At 45.7% G+C, this 23,554-nt stretch overlaps 1 protein-coding gene across 1 annotated transcript in view; it reads left to right on the top strand.

The window, feature by feature from the left end:
* LOC147894808 (dynein regulatory complex subunit 7-like) overlaps nucleotides 1–23,554 on the top strand; it is a 589,338-nt gene that overhangs the window by 258,728 nt on the left and 307,056 nt on the right. The window contains 2 exon segments of the mRNA XM_087385174.1: nucleotides 9,967–10,065; nucleotides 10,229–10,281. Of these exon segments, the coding sequence (XP_087241300.1) occupies nucleotides 9,967–10,065; nucleotides 10,229–10,281 (152 nt within the window).

Here is a 23,554-nt window from a genome sequence, read left to right on the forward strand (position 1 = left end):
TGTGAGAAACCCAGATCTCCAAGACTGCCTCTATGAGGGTCTCATCCGTGTATAAGGCATCGGGGATCCTAATACTGTGAAACCGTCCTCTCAGATGGGGCTCTGAGATGGAAAAAACTACCAGAAAATGGTCGGAAGTGAAAACACCAGGTGCAATGCAACCTATCCCCCTCTATCAAGAGCCCAGTCATCCACATAGAATCTATCACTCCGGGCATGGATATGCATCTGCACCCTATGGTTCGACCATGAAAACATAAGTGACTGAGACTAAACATGAAATGCATAATCTGACCAAACATCTCTGCCACTGAACCTGAACAAGAAGGCATCCCAAACTGCTCTCTCGAGGCAATGAATACCACCTTCTCTGCCGCCTTGCTTATCAGAAGGTGCTTCAACCATGTTGAAGTCACCTCCAATAATCCACGAATTTGCAATGTCAGCCCACGAGAGCAACTCTTTCCAAAACAGAACGCAGTCCCCTCTGTTGTTCGGAGCATAGAAGTTGAGGAAACCAACCTTACGTTCGTCAATCAGAAGTAAAACCCACTGGGCCCTGGAGGGGGTTTATGGTACCGTGTCCAATGATCAGAGGGAGAATAGAATCTGAAACTGATATGCATGTACCTCCTCTGGTTCCCAAGATGGGAAGCCAAAAAGTCCGGCCTAAAAGCAGCTTACCTGACTTGGAGCAATCTCTGACATCCAGTTTGTGTTCCTGAAGAAAAAGCATGTCTAGGGAACCACCTAAAACACCCTGATGGAGCTGATTCCTGATCAGCTGTTTGTGACGGCGATGAGGGATGCCGCCCAATCCCTGTATATTCCAACTGGCTATCCTCATCGGCGGGAGGAAGCGGGTTGGAATACCTTACCTGACCTGGTGGCAAAAAAAGAACCCTTCACCGGAGCTGACATCCTACCATACACACGAGGTCCAAGGGGAGGAAAGTCCACAGGTGAGAGAGAGAAAGATTTCTCAAGAGGGATGCCGATAACTGGCTCTCCGAAAGTGGAAGGTACAAAATCATCATCTGGGAGGTCAGAGAAGTCCTCTAGAGCGAAAAAGAAGTTCCGTTGAGCCAGTCCTGGGGAGGGGGTGCGAAGGATTCCTACCGAAGCAGGGATAGAATGTAAGATCCCCTTCCCTCGATCCACAGAAGGAGGCACCTGTACTGATGAGTCCTGATCAAGAAGTGTGGTGGATGAGGTGCCAACAACGTGGGCTGCTGAGGAAGGTATAGCCTGATCCTGGGGTGGAGTCGAATGAGGCTCCTGAACACTAGTCTCCTCCCGAGGCTCCAAGGGGGTAGCCTCTGAAGCGGTGGATGTGTGATCTGAAGTAGAGGACCTAACCGCGACCGGAACCCACACCGTGGGCCAGAGGTGGTACGGGTGCAGCAGGAACTCGAGTAGCCCTAGGAGGGGGGGGAGCCCGTGTTTGAGGCGGTGCTTGTGGAGCGGTAGGTCCTGCTCCTGCTCTCTGTCATAAGTTGGTACGAGCTGGTTGCTTTCTGGGCCTCTTTTTCTTCTTTGGGCAATCTCTGTCGAAGTGTCCCGAGGATCTGCAAATCCTGCACTGGTCCTGCCGACCTGCAACCTCAGATCTCTGGCGGAAGAAGGACCCATCGGGTCGCTGTAGCATGATGTGGTAATTTGAAATATTAGGATCCTGGACAATGACCCTAACCCTGGGTACCCCATCCATCCTGACCACCTCAGCAGCCGAAGAGGGCTCGCCAGGAAGAGGGGGGATCTCTGCTACCACACCAAACCTCTCTCCAATAACTGAAAGAAGCCGGTGATAAACTAAGGGGAGACCAGGGAACCTGATGAAAACAGAAACTCCCTGCTTGTCCTCTTCAACTGGGTCAAAGCCCAGTTGAAAGGGAAACAAAAAAATCCTCTTGTAGCCTAGAAATAGAAACCCAGCCTGTAGCAGGTCTCTCGTGACGTCCGGGGAATCTAGGCACACCTGAAAGAAACCTCGTCCCAACAAACGAGCATCCTTAAGGTGGGGGGCGAGCTCCTGGGGAAGTGCCGCAAGCATCCAATCTCTAGCTTGTGACCTGGAGGGGTGGGAGCCATGAATGCGTGCGAAGAGAGTTGTGGAACACTCATGCTCCAAATCCTTTTGCAACTGCTATAGCTCGTCTTTTGAGAAAGTGAGGGTTCTCTCGGCCGGTGTGGGCGGTAACGGATTGACTGAGTGGGAACCCATTCGTCAATCAAGGTGGAAAAGGCCGATTCAAATGCAAGGAAGAAATCCGTCCGCTTTCCTAAAGCCTAGGAGACCCCTAACGGAGAATAGGGTACTCCAGATGAGGGGAGAGGGTGAAAGGAAGGAGGGAGAGAGAGGATGAGCAGAGGAGGAAATCAGCAAGGGGATAGGGGGGGCAGCAAGCAGGAGGGAGAGGAGAGGAGGGGGGGATAGAGGAGAGGAGGAGTGGAGGAGAGAGGGGGGGGAGGGGGGCACAGCAGGTAGGAGGGAGGGGAGGGAGGAGGCAGCGCGCGGGGGAGGAGGCGCAAGGGGAGGCTGCAGCAGCGAGGGAGGGGAGCCGGGGGGGGAGGCGGGGGGGAGGGGGGAGGGGAGGGAGGAGAGGCAAGGAGGGGAGGGAGGAGGCGGGGGAGCAGCAGGTAGGAGGGAGGGGAGGGGAGAGGCTACACGCGGGGGGGAGGAGGCAGCGCGCAGGGGGGGGCTGCAGCAGCGAGGGAGTGGAGTCAGGGGAGGAGGCGGGGGAAGCAGCAGGTAGAAGGGAGGGGAGGGAAGAGGCTGCACGTAGGGGGGGAGGAGGCAGCGCGCAGGGGGCTTCAGCAGCGAGGGAGGGGAGTCGGGGGGGGAGGCGGGGGTAGAGGGGAGGGGAGGGAGGAGAAGCAAGGAGGGGAAGGAGGGGAGCAGGAAGGAGGGCAGCAGGAGCAGCGGGGAGCAGCAGCAGGTTGTGTACGGTCGAGAGCTCTATTTTAGGCAGACCCATGATGGGATCTCTATGTCACAGACAAAGTATTCGAAGGGGTTGTTGCAGAAATTGAAAATGGAGAACTGTAAGCCTGTGGCTACTCCATTGGAAAAGGGACTCAAGCTGAGTAAGCATGATAGTGCTGAAAAGCTCGATGGCACTTTGTGGAGGCAGTTGGTTGGCAGTTTGATATATCTATGCTCCACACGGCCTGATATTGCCTATGCCACAGGGCTTTTGAGCCAGTTCATGCATTGTCCCACGATCACACATTGGAATGCAGCGAAGAGATATGTCCATAGCACTCTCTCTCTTGGCTTGCATTATGCTTCAGATTGTGATCTAAAGCTGAGTGGTTTCACCGACTCAAATTGGTCAGGGGACATTGACGACAGACGGTCCACTACTGGCTATTGCTTCTCATTGGGTTCAGCCTGTGTCTCATGGCTCAGTAAGAAGCAAGAGCGAGTCTCTCTTTCCTCCACTGAAAAAGAGTACAAAGCTGCAAATTCCGCCACTACGGAGTTAATGTGGTTAAGGAATCTTTTGCATGACTTGCATCATGCACAGGATGGTGAAGCAAACTCTCTCTTCTGTGACAGCCAGAGTTGCATTGCCATAGCCAACAATCCAGTCATTCATGCTCGCATGAAACACATTTAAAATCATTATCATTATGTACGGGATTGTATTTTTGATGGCTTCATTGATCTCATCTATTGTCCATCTGAGGACAATGTGGTGGATATCTTCACCAAAGCCCTGTCAACATATCTTTTCTTACGACATCGACATGGCTTGGGGATCAGAGACATTCTCACGATGTTAAGGGGGGTTGTGAAGTGATTCACAATGACATTGTTTTCATGTACTCCCATAGGTTGCATATCCATCTGGATGAATTTGTGCAACCATGGTACTTTAGGTACTGCAGGGTACACCTGAGATGTTTCCAAGGTACTTTCAGCCATATCTTTGAGGGGGGATTTGTAAGAGAGTACAAAGATATGGTGTTGTAGGCATAAAGTCAACCCTATGGTTGACCAATAGTACTTGGGTACTATATATACCAAGTACTTGTATTGTTTCATTTGAACATTTCTATTGGAGCTTTCTTGTGTGTGCACTCTTGCTCACTTGTGTTCACAACCTGTCTCCACTTTGTTCCTACAGTGGCTTCCATAGGACACACTACACAAAATGGCAGAATGTCACCCAGGAGAACTTAAGCAAGCCCGAATCATCAACATCTTCCTCAAAGGATCACCCAATAGCAGCTAGGAGGGTTGGGCAAAATTTGTCTTCAACAGAGAGAATTTGGCGTGACGCCGTTGGACAGAGTACGTGTCGGCATGGGCAGCAGAGAGTATATTTCTCTAATTCCTCTGAGCGAGAGGTGCGCCCTATCAAGGGGAAATTACAGCTGAAATGTTAGAACATGAAGCCAAAGTGAGCATTCTAGTGTGTTTTATTGAGTCCTAGAAGTAGTACTAGACTACTTTATATCCTAGAGTGCCACATGTCACTATGGGACTTATCCCATATACGTGTGAACCTAGAGTGTGTGTGCCTATTCTATAAAGGCATTGTACTTTCTAGTCTTCAAATATCAGTCAACATCAAGCTTTATCTACATGTGAGTATTTTGATTATTGCCTTGCACTTGTACTTTCTTTCCATTTTCCATTCTCCATTATGCCTTCCATTTTTCCTTTCCATTCCTAGAGCTAGAGTGGTACTCTCCCACTCCACATGTTTCTTCATTTGGTATCAGAGCTAGTTGTCCTCAAGGAATGAGGAGGCCTTGAAGCCCATCTCAGACCTATGGAGAGGCTAGCTCTTCCATTCTAGCTCCTTGTGAGCTCCTTGAGCTCTTCTCCTTCACCCGAGCCTCACCGTTGAAGATCTTGAAGAAAGGACTTCACCAACATGAGCTTCACCGACATCTTCATCAACATTGGGTGCCCTCGATCTTCTCCAACAATGAGTTCGACATTGGCTTCTTCAACAGGCTGCAACACTTCAGCCAGCTATTCTTTCTCAACCCACCATTTACAGCTACTCTCTCTCAACCCGTCATTTCTCTGCATTTTTTTCCTCTATCTTCTGCAAACAGCCGCCATTCTCTGAGCTTTCTGCCCACGCAACTGCTGCTGTTGCTTGCAGCTCTTCTCCTACATTCCGCTGCCCTTCTCTGCTGCAAGTAACCACATGCTGCACCCGCAATCTTCTCAGCTCCCCGCCCGCTGCCAGCAACAGCCTTGATGCCCGCCCACGATGACTCCTTGCTGCTGTGCTGTCCCACCTTACATCCATGTTGGCTCCAACTTATCTGCAGCCACTATGGTGTGGCTCCTGGATCCAGTGCGCCTGCAGGCAGCATTTCAAGGCCATTGCTTGCTGGCCTTCTAAACAGTAAGAAGTCGAAGATTCAAGGTAATCATTGCACCTTCAACAGATTCATTCAGCTTCAACTTCAAGCTCTTTCCCGCGCTTCAATTGTTTGTGTGCTGAAGCTACCCAAAGTCAGTTTGTTGCCATGGATTTCTCCAAATAAAACGTTGAGAAGCTCAATGGTAGGAATTTTCGTATTTGGCAAACCAAGCTGAGATTTGCTCTTATGAGAGAGGGAGCATGGTCTATGGTCAATGGAAAACTCAAGGAGCCCCTCTTCGATGATACCAAGATCCAACAGTGGGAGACCCTCAACGACAAAGCTCTTTCCCTCATTGGATTAGGTCTTGGTGATGAAGTGATTTATCACTTTGATTTTGACCTCACGGCACCTGAACTCTGGGACAAGCTCGAGCATTTATTTGGCAACAAGATAGTCAATTCCAAAGTCTTTCTCAGGTAGGAGTTCTTCAAACTCCAAATGAAGCACGATGTGTCGCTCATGGCACATTTGAATCACATGAAGTCTCTCGTCACCCAGCTCGCAGCCCTCAAGGCCCCCATTGGGGAAGCTTATCAGGTAGCAGTACTTCTCTCTAGCATCGAAGAAATGCCCAAGTACCGTGAGATTATTCCAGCACTTCGTGTCGCACAGGGCATGACTTTTCATGCTATGGTCGCCATGCTACTGGATCATGATAGGAGGAATATCGACACTCCTGACTCCAATGTCCTCTTCTCCAAGGGTACAGGTAGTCCTGCCTCACATGCTCCATTTTCCAAAGATAAAGGGAAGTTCACTCCTCCAAAGTGCACATACTGCAAGAGACTTGGACACACCGAAGACCGGTGCTACAAGAAGATTGCCCAGCAACAACACAAGGACCATGTCCACCTAGTTGCAGAAGGAGACAATGATGCAGAGGAACTAGATGATGATCCAATTCATGCTCTCACAGCTCAAGTGAAAGAATTCTCTATTCATCAGGAGGTTTATGAGCCTGATGATCATGACTATGTTTAAATCATCTTGATGTAATTGGGTACTCTACCTTGGAAAGTCCCCCTAAAATGATTATCATAAAGTGTCAGTGAGTCAATAAGGTCCTCAACCTTGGATTGTCCTCCTAAATTGATTCCACGATGAAGCTATTTCAGACTATAAAGGTACGACGCTCTGTCCACAGCATGACTTTGATAGAAGCTCTGAAATGAAGCCAAAAAATGCACAAAAAGCTGCTCAAATCAAAGTATCACTATGCACGATCCACCACTGTGATTATGGTTGTCCACTGAAAGGATGTCATAGTCATAGCTATGGCGAGAAAGGGATGAAAATGGAGGCGAGGGGATGCAGAAACACGGCAGGAGAGGTAGGGCTTATGTAGTGTGGATTCTCAGGCACACGTGAGAGGGGCTAAGGGACCGAAGCTGGTACTTTGGACATTCTAAGGATAGTCTTGTGTGCAGAAAGTAGTGTGATCGGCTTGTGGATTCTGATCCCAATGAAGCTTTTTCTGTTGTACTTTCAATCAACGTGCCTCATTCGCTGCAACTTCAAAGTTAGAAAATGCCAATCTACTTTCAGTTGATGTGCTTCCACAAGATGAGGCATCCTATGAAGATTATGCTTTTTGAATCATCTCCATGTATGCTCCAGATCTCTCTTTTTTGTTGAGTCAAGGTACTCAGCCTGGATAGTCCTCCAAAATTAATGAAATAAACTATTGTGTGTTCTGTAAACACCTCTGGTCACCATATGATGTAGGCCATGTGTATGTGTTTTTGCTCCATGGTACTCCTGCAGACATTGTGTGCATGTACATGCAGGGGAGATAAGCATTGGAAGGTCTTTTGTATCCCTTTTGTTTACCTTACACCCATGGGAATCCTTGCTAGCTTGAGATCCTAGCCATTGATAGATCCATGACCACCATGAGATGGCATGTGACACCTTGTGCTAGTTGTATCCTTGACATAGCCTGAGGCATTCCCTTGAGGGGGGGTATGTTGGGATATCTCAAGGTGTATGCCCTAGGCACACCTTGGTTTCTATGTGTGTGTGCTAGAGGCACAGTTAGGTGCCCATAAGCATTGTTAGGTGGTGGTAGAAGCCACATAGGATGATTGAGAGAATCTAGGAGCAGATTGAGGAGATGATTGTGGAGCTCAGAGGTCATCAGTGATGTCAGTGATCATGTAAGAGGTGCCTACTTAAGGACCTCACCTTTCTTCATTCCATAAGCAAGAATTCTGAGTTTGTGTTCACTCCATGCTTTCCTTTCAGTTTACCAATACCTTATACATGTGAACCTAGAGTGTGTGTGCCTATTCTATAAAGGCATTGTACTTTCTAGTCTTTAAATATTAGTCAACATCAAGCTTTATCTACATGTGAGTATTTTGATTATTGCCTTGCACTTGTACTTTCTTTCCATTTTCCATTCTCCGTTATGCCTTCCATTTTTCCTTTCCATTCCTAGAGCTAGAGTGGTACTCTCCCACTCCACATGTTTCTTCATGAAAGGGATTAGGAAATGGTGCAGAAACAAGGGAGAACAAGCTTAAGCAAAAATCAAGGTAGAAGAGGGAAGAAATATGAAGGAGAGAGATGGGAAGAAGATGACGATGTGGCAACTAGGGAGCTAAAGGGTTTTCTAGAACCTAGAGCTCTAATACCACATGTTGGGGAGTGGTGAGAGAGAAGGGATGCATCATGACAAGAGTTGAGAACACAAGAAGAATCCAAAATTGTGTTCTATTGATTGTGAGAGAGAAGCCTCTCATTTATAGAGTGGGAGAGAGGGTGTCCTAGATCATAGGTACCTCTCCTACATCAAAGGCAATAAATCCTACATCATAGGGACTTTCTAAATCATTTGGCACCTCCTTAAGAGGGCGCCTTCTACTGCATCATCACCTGTGTCATGTCCTAGATAGTACTAAGTGTGCTTCATTGCGCGCACACTTTTTTTTTTGGGGAAATCTTTGATTGATTATATTACATAAGTAGCAACCTCAAAACAAGGTGCTACAATTACATCAACTGAAAATTTCAGTATATGCCAAAAAGACCTCATGATCTATGCAGCGGGTCTGCAAGCAATCAAAGAAAGAATATGCTGCAGAGAACGCCTGAAAAAGCTCTTGATCACAAATATCCCAACACCTAGAACACCACTTCACTCGTGCTACTCAACACCAGCAATGTCCCACTGTGATTGCCATAAACTATCTAAGAGGGGGTTCTTGCCACTTCCGGAAGTGTTACCAGAGGCCTAGGGCCACTGGTGCGAGGAGCAAGTAGGGATGTGCCAATGATGTCACCGATGGTGTATGGTGTGAGTGTTGGACAATGGTGTTAATGATGGAATGCACGGGGACAATGATGTCGCCAAGGTGCGAGCGACATGAGTGCAAGAGTGATGCAAGCCAAGCGAAATAAAATCACAAGAGCCATCCTTCAATATGAACAGAACAGAACTCAAGCCAGGGTCCATTATACCAAGTGAAGGGGGACAAAGAGGGGGAACACATGAGGTGAAGGCGAGCTGGAGTTGCGAATAGAGGTGGAGGGAAGCATAGTATTGAGAGCAGAAGAGAAATACACCAAAAGGACACCACAATGATACACTAGGCAAGCTCCTGACTCAAGCCTTTTGTCAAATCTCTTGTTCACCCTTATAATCATCGAATGTCCCCCCTCCTCCTTATCCCACACATTCATCCCCTCCGCTACACAAAAAGGATGCCCTTTATCTTTAGAGGCAGCTACCAATTTTAGCAAGAATCTTCTCCCATTCTTCCCATTGGTGGTGTCTCTATCTCCCTTAGCCGTTCCACCGTTCTGACTCTTCATGGCTTCAACCACTTCCTAACTCGCCAACCTCCTCCCAGCTATTGGTGATATAATTAGCGCATGTGCACCTCCCGATAGTCCATTGAACTATTCCAGGTGCGCCGCTTAGCCCTCTGATTACTGGTTGGTGCAGACTTATCTTCTCCATGTGCAGCTCCTGGCCGCCCCTCTGCACCAACATTTACATAGTTCTGTCATGATCGCTTAGGTGGACTTGTGAGATCTTGTTGTGGTACGCAAGTGACCATGGTTATCTCCAGTGGACATAGTTGTCACCTTGTCAGCTCGCCGACCTAGTTGTCACATGGTCGACATGGCAATATAGTTGTCACCTTGTCAGCTCGCCGAGATAGTTGTCACTTGGTCGACATGGCGACATAGTTGTCACGTTGTCAGCTCGCCGACATAGTTGTCACCTAGTCGACATGGCGACATAGTTGTCACATGGTTGTTACCATGTCACCTGGCCGACATACTTGCACATGGTTGGAATGGGTTGAACTCGAATATCTGCAACACTCTACCTTGATTTAAATTTACTGAATTGCCACAAGGCTCAATGTCAATACCTTGAAATCATTAAGAGATTGTAACTTTTTGTTTTTCTACTAGAATTTAGTCATTCCTTGGCTTCCAATTTATAATTTGATGATAAGAATCTAGACATTTAACTCTAATTGAAATGTTTGGAACAAGTTAGGGACGATTTTAATATGTGATGAATTAATTATCCTAAAAATCTTATGCTAACAGGCTCTATGTGGTTGGAGGAATAGATGCAACAGGTGAACCATTGAGTTCACTCTATGTTCTGCCTTTGGGTTTAGAAATAAAAAATGATTTCAAGTTAAGGTAACATGAACACTATAAGCTTATCTTGTGTCATTATAATCTCATTTTGTTTGTTAATTGGTCTTAAGGTGGGAAGACAAGTTAAAGATATAAATATATATATAAATTGCCACTATATTTCTAGAAACTAACCTAGCATTAATTTGGATTACATATTTTGCAGTTCAAACACTTGCAGTCCAAATCTTCAAGAAAAGGTTTCAATTTCACAATTGAGTAAGTTAAGGAGATGGCCAAAATGATTTAATGGAGCTAAAGAATTCACAAGAATGAACATTTAAAAAAAAATTTTGGCCCGTCTTCGTCAAACAATGAACCATGTTCAGTCTGTTGGGAGAAGTATGGTCAAGGGCTTGCTCTATGGTGCATGTGTGCATCTAGGGGAGTCACATGTGTGTGTGTGTGTGTGTGCAGTGTGTGTGCAGTGTGGTTGAGAGAGAGAGGGTGGTGAGAGCGTGAGAGAGAGAGGGGGGTCGAGACAGACACAGGTCCCCGCACAATTCCCCCTTCCGTCCGTACATCTGTACGGACGCCGTACGCTTACCGTACGGTAAGCCTCTGCTCATCCCTGCGCAGCCCTTAGCAATCCCGCTGCAGATTTCCTCGACATCGCTGATCCCCTTCCGTACTTCCCTCCGTGCATCCGTACATTGCTATCGCTTATCCCTATCTGAGGTCCCTACGTGCATCTGTACATCCCCACCTCTCCGTACAGTCTAGCCTCCCTGCCCTTCGTCAGCATCTCGTTTTGTTCCGTACAGCCTCTGTCCTTCTCGTCAGAAATCCATACAGTCCGTACGCTTCTGTTTGTCCGTACTGTATGTACAGTCCTCATCTGTCCGTACTGTTCTCCCTATTTCTCCCATGCTGTTTGTTCTGCTCAATCCCTGCTGTACAGCTCTAGTTCTCTCTGCCTCTTCATCAATCTTGCCCTGCTCAACTTCATGGAGGAACATCTCAAAAGCTATTCCCGGAAGGACCTGTCTCGGGACTCCAAAAGACAGCAAGTTGATTTTTCTACTTCAGCTTCTGTAGATGCTCACTATGTTTTCGACATGCTCAAGGATGAATTTCATCACAGCCGGAAGGAGTGGGCCAAACCTCCCCCGGCACTCAAATACAAGCTGAAGCTGCCCTCTTTGGTCGCTCCCCTCCGAAAATTTTCTCAGCAAGCAGTTATCATTTTCTTTCCAGGGAAGCTACCTTCAACAAATGATGTAGCTCAGTGGGTTCAGGCTTTGTTGGGAGGTTGCTTTGTTGAAGGAGTATATTTTGCCTCTGGAGGTTTTTATGAAGTGCACTTTTTGGATGCCTCATATCGTCAGCAGATATTGGAGATGTCCCCTCTTTTCTATGGCAGACAAATGGTCCATGTCATGCCATGGTCGCCAAATAAGGATTATCACGGCCTCATTCGACACCACTGCCCTGTATGGGTTGAGGTTGTAGATTTCCCAGACTATATGAGGGTTGAGTTACCAAGCCTGGCAGCTACTTTGGGGCAAGTTGTATGCCCACCCCGTCCTTTGGGTAATCGAAATCGGTTTTGTGTTCTTTGGGATACAGATCACCCCACCCCTCCCTCTATTGCGGTAGAGGTGAAGGACGTCCCCTTGGGCGGAAAATATTTTGACTTGAAATGGGGAGTATTTGCAGGTGCTTGCTTCACATGTCATTAATTTGGCCACCTAGCTTCACAGTGTCCTGCAGTTCTGCATCAGCTCCCATCCACAACTATCGCTCTAGACAATATTTTTCCTTCAACTTATGGTCCGGGGCCTAAGGCTATGCCTAGTAAGTCGGGGGATATGGCATCTAAATCTGACCCACCCAAAGAAAATGTGGTTCAGGTTCCAGCCGAGCAAAAGGATAAGGGAAAGGGCAAAATTTCAGAATCTCATGCTGCTCCTCAGGGTGCCTGGCAGCAACCCAAAAAGGTATTTGCGCTCAAGCCACGACTGTTACAATCTCGCCATTGGGATGCCTCTACTTCCACCCCTGGTCAGCAGGCCTCTACCCCTGTTGATAGCCTCACTTCTCAACTGTGGGTTGATGTGCTCAAGAGGGGCATCCCTGTATGTGATAATGATGAGGATTATAGAGCTACTGATCCAGGAGGCCAAGTGGATGTCGATGTCATGGCTGAGGCCTGACAACTTTCACCTTCACTATGCTTTTTGGCTCGGCTGTACATACTTTCTATGTCTACTTCAATTACTTGCATTTCATACAACGTTCAAGGTCTTTGCAATGTCAATAAGTGGAGACTTTTTTGGCACTATGTACATAAAATGCACCCTGATGTAATTTCTTTACTAGAACACAACCAACACTTCTTGGCTGGCCAGCAAGGCCATTATGCTGGTTATGACATCTTTTATGCTGGTACAATGAACTTTTCGGGGGTATGCATGTTGGTAAAACATGATATGCAGCCCACAATTGCTTACAATGACCCCCAGGGTTGATGGATGGTGATCAGATGCATCTGTCAGGCTGATCTTTATGAAATAGCATCTGTTTATGCCTCTCAAACATCTGCGACAAGAGCTTGAATGTGGGCCTCCCTCAAACAATATCCTTGGCTGTCCAATGCCTTTTTGTGTGGAGACTTTAACAACTCGCCAGCCACCCAAGACAACACCACTCATCGTTCTCACATGATCCCCACTGAGCTTCGACATTGGGAAGATATGCTTTCTTTCTTGCATGCAGAAGATTTATGGCTCTCAACAAGGGATAGGGATAAGGGTTACACATACCATCACAATGCCTTTACTCATTACTGGGCTCGACTTGACAGATGGTATTTGTTGCATGCTCAACAGTATGCTAGATTCACATGTGCACTATGGGTTGATCATTCCCTTTTGCTATCTGATCACTTCCCACTATGCTTGACATTATCTTTAGCACATCTGACAGATGATATGCCTTTTTTTGGTCGTCGCCTGCTCCATGTTAATGGTGCTTATTTGCTGCATCAACAGTTTCAGAACATGGTAAGAGTGGCTGTCCATCCCCTCCTTTCACATGCTCAGGAGGACATGGATTTCGCATGGATTAGTCTTGCCCATCGTTTGCAGGCTGTCATTCAAGATTATGGACGAAGTTACATGGGAACCATCAGGCTTAAGCTGAAATGGGCTCAATCTCACAAGCAACAAATGGATTTAATCAGCTCTCATAGGCAACTTACCCCCTCTGAGCAGGATTCCTGTGCTTATGCGGTTCACATCATTCATCAAAATGATCTTCGCAAATTAAAGAAGTGGCAAATCCGAGCTCGCATGAAACCCCTTTTGGATAAGGGCTGCTCCTCCAAATCTTTCTTTAAAAGCCTACATGCGGATAGGCGTAAGGAGGATATTTGCAGAATCAGGCAAGATGATGGCACCTGGACCACATCCAAATCAGAATTGGAATCGAAATGCTCTAGTCATTTCCAACATCTCTTCTCTCCTCAGCCTGATTATTCAATGCTAGTGAATGCAGCTAGGTCTCAATTTCTGATGCATGTTCAGCCCATATTGTCCCCGGAACGGGCTCGTGCACTGGAGCAGCCCTTTATGCTTAATGAACTGGATGATGCTCTTGGTCACCTACGTAAAGGCAGCTCTCCTGGTTGGGATGGATTGACTGTAGAATTCTTCCGCGCATTTTGGGGTGATCTCAAGAACACTTTGCTTCTTATGATCAATCATGCTTGGGCAGAACAATCTCTCCCTCCTTCTTGGAAACATGGCCTGGTCAAATTGATCCCCAAAAAAAGGTTGTGTGAGACAATGGCTGATTGGCGACCCATATCTCTCATGCCAGTCATCTACAAACTCATTGCCAAGATGATTGTTCTAAGGGTTCGATTTATCTTGCAAGCAGGACTTCATCCTAGGCAGTATGGGTTTGTTCCCAGAAGACAGATTACTGATAATATCTCCAATGCTTTGCTTGCAATTGAGTATGCCAAATATTCTAAACAAGATGTTCTCATTCTGCAAGTTGACATTGCCAAAGCATTTGATACTGTCCATTGGGATTTTATTTCTCAGACTATGCACAAATTGGGATTTGGCCCTCGGCTAGTCCACATTATTTACTGGCTCTATTCTCATGCCACTGCGCAGTGTTTGCTTGGTGGTGGGTTGTCAAGAGCATGGACTATGACCCGCTCAGTGAGACAAGGTTGCCCTCTTAGTTCGCTACTATATGCCATTGCTACTCATCCATTATTGTTGCATATGGACCATCTTACAACTACAGGGCATCTTCATGGCTTGCAAATTCTAGGGGCACGGCCGTTTCTGGCACAGGCATATGCTGATGATTCATATTTCATGCCCAGGAACTCTCAAACTGACCTCTCTCACTTGATGCATACTCTGAATGATTTTGGCATAGCTGCAGGACTGTATATTAACTTTCAGAAATCCAATCTTTTAGCATTGAAAGAAGCTGATTGGCATGCACTTCTCTGGCCTGGCCACATCCTCCCTCCCCACACTCTTGTGAGGCATCTAGGATATCCCATTGGCTGGAATATTACCCCTCAACAATAGCTCAAATGGGTGCTTCAAAAGATCAACAAGAAGCTGGAATACTGGCATTTGTCCACTTGGCCTCTACATGTTCGACTTCGGATAGTCCAGTCTATCATTATGGCGTACGTGCAATTTTATTTGCCTCTTCTTCCCTGGTCTTTTAAGCATTTGGCTTCCTATATGTCCCAGGCTATGGAGATATTTTGGAAAAGCAAATCTCACAAAAAGGCATTGCGACTTCTTCCCATGCAGGCTGTTTGCTCTCCTAAGACTCACGGGGGCCTGAATATTCTCAATCTTCAGTTTCATATGCTGGCAAGAAAGAGCACTATGATTGCTGATTTTTTTCAGCAAAAACAGCCATGGGCTATTATGTTAGCAGCTATGTGTGGAAACATGACGTCCCATGCATATGGGCATTGGATTACAGATCACTGGGAAGCAGTCATGACCACATTTCAAGGGAAAATTCCTGGCTGTCCTATCTCTACTGCTTTTATTCATGATTGGAAGGGAATTCTCTCTTATGCTAAATGGACAGGTGCTTCTTCCAATCATGGTAATTCTTTTCGCTTGGAAAGTATCCATTGGAGCAAGGTGTTCGAATCACCTCTTGCTTTACAGGCGCCAATCAAAGCATATAGACTTATGAAACTGGGCATAAGATTTATCGGAGATGTTGTGGATCAACATGGTTATGTGCTTTCATTCCCACAAGCTTGCAGGACATTCCCCTTGGGTCTGCATCATCAGCCCATTTGGAGAATACTTACAGCTATGTTGCAGCCATTTGTTCCTGTGCCTCCACTGTTTGTACAGGACAGATTGCTGGATTGGAATCTTACTTTCTTATCCCCTGCTACCTGTTCGCTTTCAATGCATAATCTGGCCTCCTCGATGGTTTACAGATTTCTTCTTCCACCGCCATGGATTGATAAGCATGCCAACAATCTTTGGAATTTGGATAAGCCTCTATCTTGGTGGCAATCACAACTCAAGAAAATTTGGAAAGTCAAATTGCCATTGAAACAGAGCCTTTTCTTTTGGAGATGTGTAGTGGGAGCTTTTTCCATTGGGGTGAAATTGGCAGCACGTCACATTGCTTCCTCTTCCTGCCCCCGTTGTTCCTATCACCGTGAGACAGTTCCCCATTTGTTATGGTCTTGTCCGCACTCTCGGTTATTGATCACTCATGTTTCTCATTTGCTGCGGCTTTGGTTTCCCTCTATCAGATTTGGGAAACTATTCTGGATGTTTGGATGCTTCTCATCCCAAATGTCTCCATTCCTCCTTTTCTTTCACTGGACTCGTTTTTGGGTACTCTGGACTATTTGGACACAGAGATTGCACTCTAGGATGGGACAACAGTTTCCTCAGGCATATGTTTTCTTCAGAATGTCCCTCAAGCAATCTTTACATGATAGCTATACTGCGAGGGACTTGGATGCGACTAGCCTTGAAGTGTTTTCTGACTGTTTTTGAGTTCTTCCATTAGGCTCTCTTTTGGAGTCTAATATCATGTACATTGATCTCAAGTTAATAATATAGTTACTGGTTTCACACCAAAAAAAAAAGTGTGTGTGTGTAGGGAGAGAGGGTGTGTGTGTGTAAGGGAGAGAGGGTGTGAGGTGTACGCCGCTTTGCTGTTCGTCCTCGCCAAGAACCCTACGCAGCCCCGTCCGTACATCTGTACGGTCGCCGTATGGCATCCTACGTCAGTACGCATATCTGCGTCGGTTCTGGTTCTCCTCTGCAAAGTCCCGTACATAGCCCCGTACCTTTTGCGTTGTCGTCCTTTTTCCTGCAGGTCTTTCCATACATTGGTCCGTCCTTTCGTACAAGCCAGTCTTCATGTGCCTTGTCTGTATTTCCGTACAGTCAGACTTCTCTCCGTACAGCCCGTGTGTACCTCAGCACAGTTCAGCGTTGTCCGTACAGTCTCGTACTTTTTGCCGTACAAGTCTTGGGTTTTTTGCTCCGGTGCTTTCCCGTACAGTCCTGTGTTTCCGCCAAAATCTTACCTTTCCCTTTGATATCTCCTTACCAACTATACTCTTTTTCTCCTCTCTGTGGGCTTCCTATGGATATTTCTTTTGGACTGGTTTTTTTGGCTTCCACTACCCTTTTACAGGTACTTCATTCCTGAGTTCCCTTTCTTACAAAGTCATGGCAGAATATTCATATGAAAAAACGTTTCAAAAGGAGCATTCAGTTCCCTGCAAGAAGCAAAAGCACGTTGAGGGTCAGCATGACCCGATGCATGATACTCTTGAGGCTCAATTGGTATATGATGTCATGCATGAAGGATTTGCAGATACGAGGAAAGAGTGGAAAGACTCGGTTCCTTCAGTTGGCCTCATGGTTGAGGTCGATGAAATTGTGGATCCAGTCAGAGAATATGCTAAGAATGCAGTCATATTATTTTTTCCAGGCCGGATGCCACCTGTTGCAGAGATAGGCAACTGGTTGACACGCACACTGGCTGGCTCGTTTGTTCGTAAAGTACACTATGCAGCCAGGGGCTTTTTTGAGGTTATCATGGTGGATGAGATACACAGACAAATGCTTTTGGAACATTCACCTCTCTTTTTTGGGTAGCAAATGGTGCATGTATTGCCATGGTCTCCCACAAGGGATTTTCAGGCTTTAATCTGACACAGATGCCCGGTTTGGGTTGAAGTTGTCGATTTTCCACAATGTATGGCCTCACTTTTGCCTAAAATTGCAGCATCTTTAGGTAAAGTGGTCTGCCCACCACGGCCAAATACTCAAACAAATTTTGCATTCTCTGGGATACTGATAATCCCACACTGGACTCTTATTCAGTCACGGTAAATAATGTGAACATGGGAAGTGCTTTTTATAAACTCAAATGGGGATTATTTGCAGGGGCTTGTTTTGAGTGCAAAAAGTTTGGACACATGGCTTCACAGTGTCCAATGAATCAACATAAAATGCCTCATACCACTTTGTCGGTTCAAATGCCTACCGAGGATGCTCCTACTCCAGTTGCAAATAAAAACAAAGGCAGTAGACAGCTTTCTAGAAGTCAGGATAAAGGCAAAGCTCCAGTGGCTCCCAATGGGAATCTCTCTTCACATTCACCTCCTGCTATTCAATCCTTGACCAAAGGATAGCAACCTCCAACTGATGGCTTTTTGGCCTCTCTGCCATCCACCACGATCTCTTTTTTTGTTTTCCCAAGAAAAAAACTTCTACTAAGTAAGAGAAAAAACCCGCGAGAGCAAGCTCAAAGCGGAATACATCATGAAATCATAAGGATAAATTAAAAACCCCCTCAGAGTGAGGTGGAAAACAACCAAGGCTGAGGCTAAAAGTGCCACCTCAACCCTATAGTAGTCTCAGAGAAGAAAGGCGAATCCTTCCATTCCCTGAAGAAAGAAGCCCTCCTAGCTGAGGCTACATGGGAGTCTCCCTGCATACCCGTCCATACGGCCATCAAAGTATGTACGGTGTCTGTCTAGATACTAGCCAATGTGTGCGAGGGATGAACCTAAGTACCCTCCAAAGCCTCTGTGCATCTGGCTCTCCAGATATGCCAGGATGCTATGCTCGCTAGAATCTCCCAAGAAGTATCCACAGAGGCATGTACAGCTGTAAAAGGAAGGTGTGGTACCACATCCAACGAACAGTCAATCTGATGACGTCGAACCGAAATGGCCCGAGAGGAGTCAACTCTCTCATAGAAAACCTGAGGTCCTGTAAGAGAAAGCCAAGCCACTGAGCCCCACGTCATAAAAAATGGGGAGTGGGCAAAGTGACTGAAAATCCTGGCTACCCCCATCCAAATCATTCTCACATGTCTGCAATCCCATAAGCAATGCTGAATAGACTCCGAAGCAGAAAGGCATCGAGGGCATATAGGGCCGGCTCCGAACCTGGACCTCCAAAGGTTCACTGCAATCCCACCATGGATAGAAAGCCAAAAGAAGATAGGGATCTTTCTATTCCTGTGGGATTTCCAGAGTCTCCTCCAAAAGCACCTCTGCAGATCCGCAGTGATATCAAAAGTCTCCCAATGAGGAACTCTGGAAGGTCTCCAACCTCTACTACGGAGCTGATATCTCCTGCCGTTACTGACCGTGTAACGAAAGAAGGGGATGCTCTTCTCTCGATGCCCTGCGTCAATCCACTCCCACTCTCCGGGGTCCCACTGCAAATACCTGATGGGAACTCCCCCATAGAGCCAGAGCCTCCAAGACCCGGTGGAGAGTAGCTGGGGGTCTGGGTCTAGGAACCACTTTGAATCTAATCCTTGCACCAAAAGACCTACAACCCTGATAGGCTGAGAAGCACGACCTCTTTGGCTCCCCCTGCCTCTAAAGTTACCATGTCCTCCTCCATAGGACTGGTTTTCTTGAATTTGCTGCATATTTTGATTTGTGCCACGGCCTCCAGATCGGCCTGCTCTACCTCTGCCTCTACCTCTTTCAGCATTTGAGTAGAAGACAGTTTCTTTTGAAGATCCTCGTGAAGAAGATGCATCACTATTTCTCTGCTCTCTTCAGAAATTAGAAGAGCAATCAACTCCCCAAACTCAGGAAAATTCTCACGGATGGCAATGGATGTCCGGAACTGTGCATAATCCTTTCCTAGTCTTTTTCATTCATCTTGTAATTCTTTTTCTTTACTTACAATTCTTTTTAAATTAGTTTCTTGTTAAAGTTTTTGAGTTCTATTTCTTAAAATTCGTCTTGTAATTCTTTTTCTTTACTTACAATTCTTTTTCAATTAGTTTATTGTTAAAGTTTTTGAGGAGAGGGGTCTTTTAGAAGGCATTACAATTCTTTTTAAATTAGTTTCTTATTTGAGTTTTTGAGTTCTATTTTAATTAGTTTTTTATTTATATTTGAGTTTGTAAATTTGAGAAATGAGAGAATAGGGAGGGAGAGAAAGAGAGAGGAGAGAGGGAAAGAGAGAAATTAAGAGAGAGAAGAGGGGCTCTTGGCGGCTGTCGCCGCCAAAGGGAGAGAGAGAATGAGAAATGAGAGGAGTAGGGAGGGAGAGAAAGAGAGAGAGCAGAGAGGGAGGGAGAGAGAGAGAGAGATTCACAGAGAGAAGAGGGGCTCCTTAAATGAGAGAGAAGAGTAGGGAGGGAAAGAAAGAGAGAGGAGAGAGGGGGAGAGAGATTACATTCAAGGTCACAGAAACTAAATCATCATCTTCCATTGGCGACCCAATGGAAGCAAGTGCATCTGCAATCTTCTTCACCTTCATGTGGTAGTCATTGATGCTCATATTTTCTCTCTCCACATTATGCAACTCCTGCTTGAGCTGCATTTTTCTGGCTTGCGTATTTGTGCTATATATTTTTGTCAAAGTATCCCACGTCTCCTTCGGCGTGGTTGCATCCTGAATATGCACAATCATAGAATTTGAAATACTGATAGATAGCCAGTACATAACTTTTCTGGCTCTCTCATGCCAGCCTTTAAATGCCTGCAACTCCTGTTGATTAGGAAGATTAGGAATAACTGGTTCTTGTTTAGCTCCAATAATGAACTCCCAATAGTCTTTTCCCTTAAGGAAATCATCATTCTAAACTTCCATGCTTGGAAGTTGTTCTTGTTAAGCTTTTCAGTGACTATCTGTGAAAGAACATCATATGCCATTACAGAACACTGCAAAAATATTATGTCATTGCAAAAAACACAACTTCTACCTCACAAGGGCAAATCTGCAAAACTGATGAAAGTGGTATTTGACCACACAGTCACTTCCTAGTGACGATTTTGCATCAACAGGCAATAAGAATGATTTTGTCACTCCCAATATCTCTGCGCACAGGCATACGATGCAATTTCTGTGGCAACTTTTCACCGACCTGCAGAACAGTGGTCGCACAGCAAAAACATGACACTTTTCTAAGTGCCTGCGGAAACTTCTGCCACTAAAACGTGCCCCGAAATGGCCTCGAATCAACTTTTGCCTCACAAGGGCAAATCTGCAAAACTGACGAAAGTGGTATTTGACCACACACTCACTTTCTAGTGACGATTTTGCATCAACAAGTAATAAGAATGATTCTGTCACTTCCAATATCTCTGCGCACATGCATATGATGCAATTTCTGCGTAACTTTTCACCAACCTGCAAAACAGTGGTCGCACAGCAAAAACATGACACTTTTTTGAGTGCCTGCGAAAAACTTCTGCCACTAAAACGGGCCCGAAATGGCCTCGAATCAAAAAAATAATGTCACCAAGGGCTTTGTCCCGACCTGCAGCATATACTGCCCTCTCACCACACCGTGAAGGGCGTCCCAATCTGAGACAGTGCACTCTTGCACTTTTCAGCTATGCTACCTGCAGAGATTTGCTCCCAAACTCGAAAAAGGAAAGCAACACTGATCCTCTTACCAAGACACCGCGAACTTGGTTTGCTCTCTTGAGCTCCTTACCACGAACCGAGCTCTGATACCATGTGAAGAGAGTGGGAGAGAAGTAAGGAGTCTCACTTGCAGCTTTCTCACATACACAATGGGGGAATACACACAAAGGTGGAGGCTGAAAACAATTTTCCTCTTCTTAGTTGTGAAAGCCAAAAGAACTTTCTCTAAGTACAAAAGGAATAGGTGAATCCTATATGTGGGTCTCAAACCAAACTCAGCTAACCTAGGTGGCATACTAACTGAGCCACTAACTAGAGTACATAAAGATAGCTATCATCCAGCTATTATTCATGGGCGGTATACCAACCGCATCTGCAACTAATAAGTCGGTGACATAAATGCACAACGGTCACCCTGGCATATCACAAGTGGAGCTCGATATCTCAACAAGGTATTCCTCCAAGGGAAATGAGGGAGAGAGGCTTCAATGTCCTCAATCTCTTACCTCAACCTCTTGGAAGATAGCCTAGCTCTGATACCATATGAAGATGCAAGACATGGAATGGAAAGTGAAAGCAAGACTAAACAACCATAATGGAAATGAAAGAAAGAAAGAAATGTACAACCAAAGTAAAGTACTTACATCATCAAGAAAGGCTTGAGGCTTGAGTGATTTGACATGAGAAAGTACAATGCCTTTATAGGATAGGCACACACACACTCTAAGTGTCAAATGTATATGGGATAAGTCCCATAGTGACACATGGCATGCTAGGATATAAAGTAATATAATACTACTCTAGAACTCAATAGAAACACACTAAAAGTCACTCAAATTGACTCCATTTCCTAACAAAGTATACATTGTAGTCTATATAATGAGTTGCAAACAATCAAAGGCAAATTGCTATGCAAAGGGCATCGAAAAATGGAAAAATGGAAAAAGTAGGATCACCAAATACTCTATGATTTTGATCATTCCATAGAGTCCAAAGCGCACAGTAACGAACCCAATTGAAGAACAAATCAAACTCGTGTCTGCATGGGTGAATTCCAAAAAGCTAAAAATGCTTCCCAAAGGTAGCAGTAGGAAATCTAGCTCTCAAAAACCACCGAAGGAGATCCAAGAAATCACACAATGCCAAAGAGATGAGGCATAGATTCCCTTGGAGCCAAACATCTATGACAAACAACTAGAGCAATACGTCTTCGTGCCAAGAGCTGCCCAAATAGGAGAGCCCCTAGTTGCATAATGAACTTTTTTGACATAAGAACCATCCAGGGTTCGAGTCAACCGATTCCCAACATCTGCCGTAGCAGGCATCCGTCCTGGAAAAAAAATTATAATGGCATTCTTTGCATACTCCTTAACTGGATCAAATGTAAGAGATTACAAAGATAAGGCATAAAGTCAACCCTATGGTTGACCAGTAGTACTTGGGTACTATATATACCAAGTACTCGTATTGTTTCATGTCAACATTTCTATTGGAGCTTTCTTGTGTGTGCACTCTTGCTCCTTGTGTTCACAACCCATCTCAACTTTGTTCCTACATTTGGTATCAGAGCGCTTCCATCTCTAGAGCCCATTCCCGTGCTTGCTTCTAAACTCCTGCAAGCTTGGTGCTCCAGTGCGCGTTCTTGGTTCTTACATTCAGCTCTCCAGCTTTCGTTTGAGGTAGCTCCAACAGTCCAACGGCTGTTTTTCAACCTTTTGAGGTCCGATTTCGACGTTTTACAAACAAATCTGTCCCGCAGCATTTTAGGTGAAAATTTTTTGTGGCTTTTTTTCGTACAGTTGCATGGACGTCCGTACAGTCTGTACAGTTGCGCGATAGTGCCGTGAGTCCGTACAACTTGTTAGAACTGGATTTCGAGTCCGTACGACTTGTTAGAAGGCAATTCGATCAATTTTCGGTTGTTTTTCGGCGTTTTTGCTCAATTCTGGACTCTTTTCAACTCCAACCTCTCCCGGGTGTGTTCCAGCAGCTCCAGGCTCTTCTCTACACGTGTGTTGTGTTCAGAAGTACTCTCGACAGCTTCATTCAGCTCCAAACAGCTCACTTCAGCTCCTTTGTCATCTCCAGCTTGCCCACACAATCAGTGGACTGTTTTGCAGGTGTTTCAGGCCAAGGTGCACTTTCAGTAAGTGCAAATGATACTCTACATTGTTGGGCGCATTTGCAGTGACTTTACAGTTGTGGATGCTTTTGAGCTCTGTTGGATGCATTTGAGCACTCGTGGGTGCGCTCTTTCAGATTTGGGTTATGCATTTTCAGTTTGGGATTGCACTTCAGATTGCAGCAGAGTACAATGATTGGTTGATGCAATTTTTGCAGTGATTGCATTGTGCAGTCAATGGGATTTCAGAGCAACCAGTCATACTTTGCATTTACAGCCAGTATTAGTTTGGGATTTGCAGGCACATTTGCAGCCAGTTGCACTTTGACTTGCAGTTCTTTTTGCAGATACATTTGCAACTTGTGGGTATCCCATTTTGCATCATGTCAACTCGTTCGGACAGTTTTGGCAAATTGTCCAAGGGTGACGAGCTGGATGGACCAAACTATGTCTTGTGGTCATTCATGCTTAAGAACAT

This window comes from Dipteris shenzhenensis, chromosome 14 (assembly GCF_047967505.1).
Source record: "Dipteris shenzhenensis isolate YYH24624 ecotype China chromosome 14, Dip_SZ_1.0, whole genome shotgun sequence".
NCBI classification, from domain to species: Eukaryota; Viridiplantae; Streptophyta; class Polypodiopsida; order Gleicheniales; family Dipteridaceae; genus Dipteris; species Dipteris shenzhenensis.